The 6,191-nt window shown below is 44.8% G+C and overlaps 1 protein-coding gene across 1 annotated transcript; it reads left to right on the top strand.

The window, feature by feature from the left end:
- Nucleotides 1-589: 589 nt before the first annotated feature.
- Nucleotides 590-5,878, top strand: LOC125520390 (uncharacterized). Its single transcript, XM_048685312.2, has 7 exons — nt 590-939; nt 1,102-1,325; nt 1,450-1,635; nt 1,743-1,838; nt 1,914-1,985; nt 2,061-2,177; nt 4,586-5,878. The coding sequence occupies exons 1-7, from the start codon at nt 678-680 to the stop codon at nt 5,687-5,689; spliced, it is 2,061 nt and encodes a 686-aa protein (XP_048541269.2). The 5' UTR covers nt 590-677; the 3' UTR covers nt 5,690-5,878.
- The last annotated feature ends 313 nt before the right edge of the window (nt 5,879-6,191 follow it).

Genomic DNA, 6,191 nt, shown 5'->3' with positions numbered 1-6,191 from the left:
GAGAGAGAGTAGTATGATGACCCCAGGAAGAAACGATGCTAAGCACGTGAACCTAGATGGAAGCACAATTCTGAGTCTACAACGAATTAAATGCACGAAGCTTAGCACCCAAAAACTTAGCACCTTTGCATTGTGGACTTGAGTTGTCAAGACATTTAATATGCTTAGCACCTCATCTAAGCACCTTTGCATTGAGGGATGTCTTATAGTAGCTAGGATGGACTTGCTCTGCATTTATGACCATGCATGCCTAAGTTTTTTTTTTCTATTCGTGTTTAGTGTGTTAGTGTGCTTGCTCTTTTGTCATGCAAACACATTGTTGACGACACTTCAAGGCAATGCTGAACCAGGCACAATAAGAATGAAAAACATATATAGAAGTACAAGAGAAAAGTAAAAAGTGCTTTGTTTTTCCAATTACGTTTTTCATTTATAGCGTGCTTGACTTTCCCCTCAAATCAAAAAAGAAAAAAGAAAAAACTTGCGAACTAAGTCAAATACGTGTCTATCCATGGCGCACGTAATATCCCGAGCTTAAAAGTAAAATACGCCTCCGACCACGCTTTTATATAACCAAGACAGGTCGGGGCACGGGCTCCTTCTCTCGCATATCCCCACAGGCGCCTCCAGACCCCCGTACGAATACCGGAGCCCTCGAACCGCAAACCCTAATCCCCATGGCGGACTCCGACGCATCGGCGGCGCCGCCAGAGGTAGCGACCGAGATGAAGATTCCAGTCGTAGACCTCACCGACGCCGTGCAGGAAGACGCTGCACCAGACCCTGCGGCGGCCGCCCCCACGCAGGAAGAGGAGCCATCAGAGGTTGCCGAGGCCGAAGGCGACCACAAGAGGAAGCTCGAGGAGGTCGACGCGGGCGCGGAGGCCAACGGCGCCGGGGAGGACGCCAAGCGACCGCGCGTGGAAGGCAACGGCGCAGGTTAATCTCTCTCGCGCCCCACCCCCTCTCTATCCACGTGTGCGGTTGTACCTAGGGTTTACTGTCTCGGCGACGATTCTAGCTTGTCAAACATGGTCGGTTCGTCTTAAGCCTGGATCGTAATCCGTCTGCTGATCCGTTCGTTATCTCTGTTGGGATCAGATGCCGTGCAAAACAGTGAGTCCTCCGAGAAGCCCGAGGAGCCAGTCGCTGTGATTACTGAGGGGGCGGCAGATGCCGAGGTTGCTCCTGCTGGTGATCTGCAGACAAGTTATGAGGTCAAGCCACAAGAGACTGCAACTGAAGCACCGCCACAACAGCAAGAAGGCGATGCAACCGGTGCCCTGCAGGAGACTACCCGCCTAATTGATGTGCCCAATACCAAGGTATAACCATTGGCTTCGATGAAATCTGTTTTTTGGGGCCAGTGTTGCATCAAACACAGAAATTCGTGTCTACTACTGATTTACACACATAATTTGCTTATGCTGATGGTGGAAATTCATGCAGGTCGGCGTTCTAATAGGAAAAGCGGGTGAAACAATCAGAAACCTGCAAATGAGCTCGGGCGCAAAGATCCAAATTACAAAGGATGCAGATGTTCCTTCAGATGCCACGACTCGTCCAGTCGAATTGGTTGGAACTACCGAGAGTATTGACAAGGCTGAGCAGCTTATTAAGAGTGTTATAGCTGAGGTATGCTAAATGTATCAACTTACTCAGGTGTTTGAAGTAGTTTATGTTCGCTGAACTTATATTGGTAAAAGTTACATCTAAGGCTCTATCCAATGCATATATTCCAGGCTGAGGCTGGCGGTTCCCCTGCCTTGATAGCCAAAGGTTTCGGGTCTGGTCAGTCAGGTTCAGAGCAGTTTGAGATGCTAGTCCCTGATAATAAGGTTAGTTTTCAATGTTGGTGATGAATCCAACTGTTTCGTTTGCCTAACTCTTCTCTGATCTTATCAATTTCGTAGGTTGGTTTAATTATTGGAAAAGGAGGTGAGACAATTAAAAACCTGCAAACCCGATCGGGTGCTCGAATCCAGGTAGATAGTTTGCATTTTAAACAATTATAGCTTATGTCAACTGAGGCTTGAGGGCGGCGGTAAATGTTAATGTAGTTAATTCCTCAACATCCTCCGGCGGGTACTACACTGACCGAAAGGACTGTACGTGTTACTGGCAATAAGAAGCAGATAGAAGCTGCAAAAGAGTTGATTAAGCAAGCTATGAGTCAGGTGATGTAACCCTGCTTTGTGCTTTTTTGCTCCATTATTGCTGTGATGAAGCCTCTGATGCTTGAGGCTGATGTGATCCTGCTTTATGCCTTTTATCATTCATCTGTGCAGTGAGCAACTCAGTAATGCTTCATTCTGTCTATTGTCCATATGTACACTTGTGCTGTGATTACCTGCATGATGCTTATGCCCCTATGATAAACATAGTGATATTGAATTTAGCGTTGTCGCCAAAATATCAAGTTTGTGTATTATGCTACTTGGTACGAAATCATAGCATGTATGATTGCCTGTGTATTTCATTTCTACCTTGTCTGATTGGTACAACTGGCTTTTTCTATGTCACCATTTTGGTAGTTAATTATATGCTATTCATGGTGCTATGCTAATGCTGCTAATAAATGTGATGCACTTAATCATCTTAACTTTTCAAAACTTTGTTGTCAATTATGTTCAAATTGCCTTGTCTATGAATAAGACTGGAGATGTTTTGCCTGAAAGGAGTCTCCCATTAGTTGTTTTTTGGAGTAAAACCTTTTATATTCTGATAATAGAAATTGAAAATTGTCCTAGTTTATGCCATTTTTGTAACTTGCGTTGATGCTCCCATTTTAACATTTGTGGCTGTTTCATTCCAACTCTGCATCTTGTAAATTTGAACATTGTTCATGTGTATATGAGCACACTTTAGCGCAAGTGCATTCTTGATTAAATAGCAATCCGAAAATAGTCACTTTATCGTGCTTGGGGTGTTTTATATTGCCCCTTGCCCATTTATGGAATCTGAAGTATGACTAGACTAATCTGTGTCTTCTTTAATGGGCCTGTATGACATTCTTGATATATAGAAGTGCCTAACTGGACTGGAAGGTAAGTTCTCCGTTTGCCCTACTTTCCTTGATCGATCAATCAGTCAGTGACATGCAATCGGCTTGTGGGTTATTGTGGGTTGTAGTAGGTTCACCCACATAATTTTATTGTGGGTTATTTGTTACTGTTAGAGCTATATTCTCCACCAAATTTTGCCCTGAAATATTTAGTATGTATTTTGCCCTGAAATGTCTAGTATGCCACCTTTTGTTCTGCATGTCACTATAAAATTTTGAGTGTTGCCTGCAACCTGCCAATCATGTTATTGTGCTTGATGTAGTATCAGTACGAAACATAATGTGCAGCATCGATTATATTTAGAAACAAAATTAGGAACTAGGAATAAATGGTTCACCACCAGTTAATATTGAATGGTTTTGTATTTTGGACCTAGGAAAGTTGGATACAGTTACAGAAACAATAATAGAAGAGTTCATGGTTCTAGTGTAACTGGACTGCCCTCAATGTTTTTACCTGATCCTTGGCTCTGGCTTCACACATGGTTTGGTCAATTAGCCTCTTGCTAACTCTAGATAAAATCTGATACTGTTTCCTACATCGGAAGTCGTAGCTGACACATCAGGTTATCTCCCTTCCAGTTTCCGTGAATTATCTTTTGTTGAAGGTGCCAATTGGAGTTGGCTGGGTATACCAATGCAGATTCAGCTAGGCCTTCCTGATGGGGTCATCTCCTTCATCCGTTGCATCACAGCAGAGGGATATTGATCATTGTCCCTTGCCCTCGTATGGTTTTTGTAGTCGGGGTAACTGGTAAGGCTGCTTATGGCTGAAATGGAAAGAAAAACCAATCCTGCATTGGAAGACTGCACCAATTGTATCATTGCCATGCCAAGGATACTGCATCACCATGTCTAGGTTTGCTAAACTAAATTGTTTGCAACTCTCTGTTGTCTGCAGAACCACTTCTCTATAGTCGAAAAGCTGTGAACTATGTCACATCATTTGTCTTAGTTTTATGATGTGTTACCCCCCCACAACTGCAGTCCCTGTCTGTCCCTTTATGAAGTTTGGGCTAATTAACCTTGTTATCATGTCAGTGCTTCGTATGTGATCTTGCCATGTTTTTTTATTTCTGAACTGTATGGAGATGTGGAAATATGTTGAATTGTAAACATTGTTTCTTTCAATCTGTGAAGCTCTTGTTCCCTTAATTCTACTGAATGTGATGATTGTTGGTATTTGCATTCTAATACTAGTGTCTCATCTCATTGACATTATGTGTTTATTCATGGATGGTTGATTCTATTGCCCTTTGTGTTGCACTTTTCACTTTAGATGTCCACATAAGGGTATGAAATGTTATAAGATGCATACTTGTATTTTTTCTCTTGGAAGACTACTTTATTTGAATGCTGTAGCTATGAAAAGTTTTTTACTAGCACGAACTTGCAGGTTTATTGGTGTACAACTTTGATATGACAGTTATCCTTCTATGATGTTGTTATACATCTTATATCCAGCCTTTGTCTTTGCCATTTACTTTTCTTGTTTGGTTTCTAACATACTTTTATATACAGACATTTCCAAGAAACACAACTCAGTCTGGTGGCTATGGTCCGCAACATCACAACCCTCAGGGTCATGGCCCAGCTTCTCAGTGGGGGCCACGGTCTCAACCTCAGCAGTATGGATATCCACCAAGAGGGCCTCCTCAGAACGCGCCATACTCTCAACCCCCTTATGGTGGTTACCCACAGCAGCCACCACCAAGAGGTGGCATGGGCTGGGACCAGAGGCAGGGCCCTCCGCCTCACCAGGGTGGTGGTTATGACTACTACAAACAGGGATCTCAACCTTATGAAAGCCAGCCACCAAACTACCCCCCTGGACCAGGTAACTACAACAGCTATGGCCCATCACAAGCTCCAAGCTATGGACAGCCTCAGTATCCGCAGTCTGCACCTCCACAGAACTATGGCCCTGGATATGGTGATCCTAGGTACAGTGCTCCAGCTCCAGCCCAGCAGTACTATGGGCAGCCACCAGCCGGTCCGCAGCAAGGCTACCCTCAACAGCCAGATCCTTATGCTAGACCTCCATATGGTGGACCTGGACAATGGCCACCCAGAGGCAGTGCACCTGCAGATGGTGCTTACCAGGCACCACCGCCTGCATCTTATGCTCCGCCAGCCCAGCAACCTCCTGCTTATGGTCAAACATACCCAACTGGACCTGATGGGTATGCTCAGCAGGGTTATTCACAGCAGGGTGGGCAAGGGCAAGGGCCAGCAGCATATGGTCAGACTGCTCCGGCAGGACCAGGGTACAGTCAACAAGGCGGCTATGCGCAGTATCCTGCATCACAGCCAGCATACGGTGATCAGTCAGCTCAAAACAATGCAAACTATGGTTATCAGGGAGCCCCAGCTGATCCCAACTATGGAAATGCCTACCCACAGTCAGGATATGCTGCTGCACCGACAACTGGTCAGCCTGGATATGGTCAGGCAGGATACACTCAGCCACCAGCTACAAACCCACCAAGTTATGATCAGTCTGCGCCACCAGCAGCTCAAAGTGGCTATGCTGCACCTGCTGCAAACCCACAGCCTGCGGTTGCAAAGGGCGTGTCACCTCAGCCTGCTGCTGCTGCTGGATACGGCGGGCAGTGGACTGCCTGACTTCTGTTCCAAAGCCCTGCTGACAGCAAGATATATTTGAAAGCTATATATGTTTTGTCACCTGCTGCTTTAAATCTTTGCGATGTTCCGCCAGGCTTGCCTTCTAAAAGTTTATACTCTCTGTAGTACTAGTAGATTGTTATGTTAACTTTGAACTTCTTGAGTTGAAAAGAGAACCTGGTTAGCTTATTGCCTGTGAGAGTAATTTCTGCATGTCTTGCTTGTTTCATGTTGGTTTTGTTGTGCTTTAGCTATGTTCATTCTTCTGCTTGCTGAAGCAATTTTGACTTCTGTTTAGGGTTTCGGCCCCTTTATTAATTTTAGTGACACTATATACTGTGCTGATTTTTCTTGTAGAATGTCTCCCGAGCCTTCTAGTGTCAAAAACGGAGGGAGTACTTGTCAGCCAGGAGATCTAACAAACTTACTAAGTTTCACCAAGATGTAACCTGGCTAGGAACCCCCAACATTTCCCTCCTTTCCCATTCGTTCGTGCCGCCAC

The sequence above is a fragment of the Triticum urartu genome, chromosome 7A (assembly GCF_056163025.1).
Source record: "Triticum urartu cultivar PI428250 chromosome 7A, HENAU_Tu73, whole genome shotgun sequence".
Taxonomy (NCBI): Eukaryota; Viridiplantae; Streptophyta; class Magnoliopsida; order Poales; family Poaceae; genus Triticum; species Triticum urartu.
The sequence above is the reverse complement of the archived record's forward strand: the minus strand, read 5'-3'. Positions and strand labels throughout refer to the sequence as shown.

Excerpts from the sequence above, each read along its gene's own strand:
- LOC125520390 (XM_048685312.2), top strand. The coding sequence starts at position 678 with ATGGCGGACTCCGACGCATCGGCGGCGCCGCCAGAGGTAGCGACCGAG. Across the intron at positions 1,839-1,913 it reads TGCTAGTCCCTGATAATAAG|GTTGGTTTAATTATTGGAAA; the intron begins GTTAGTTTTCAA and ends TCAATTTCGTAG. Across the intron at positions 1,986-2,060 it reads GATCGGGTGCTCGAATCCAG|TTAATTCCTCAACATCCTCC; the intron begins GTAGATAGTTTG and ends ATGTTAATGTAG.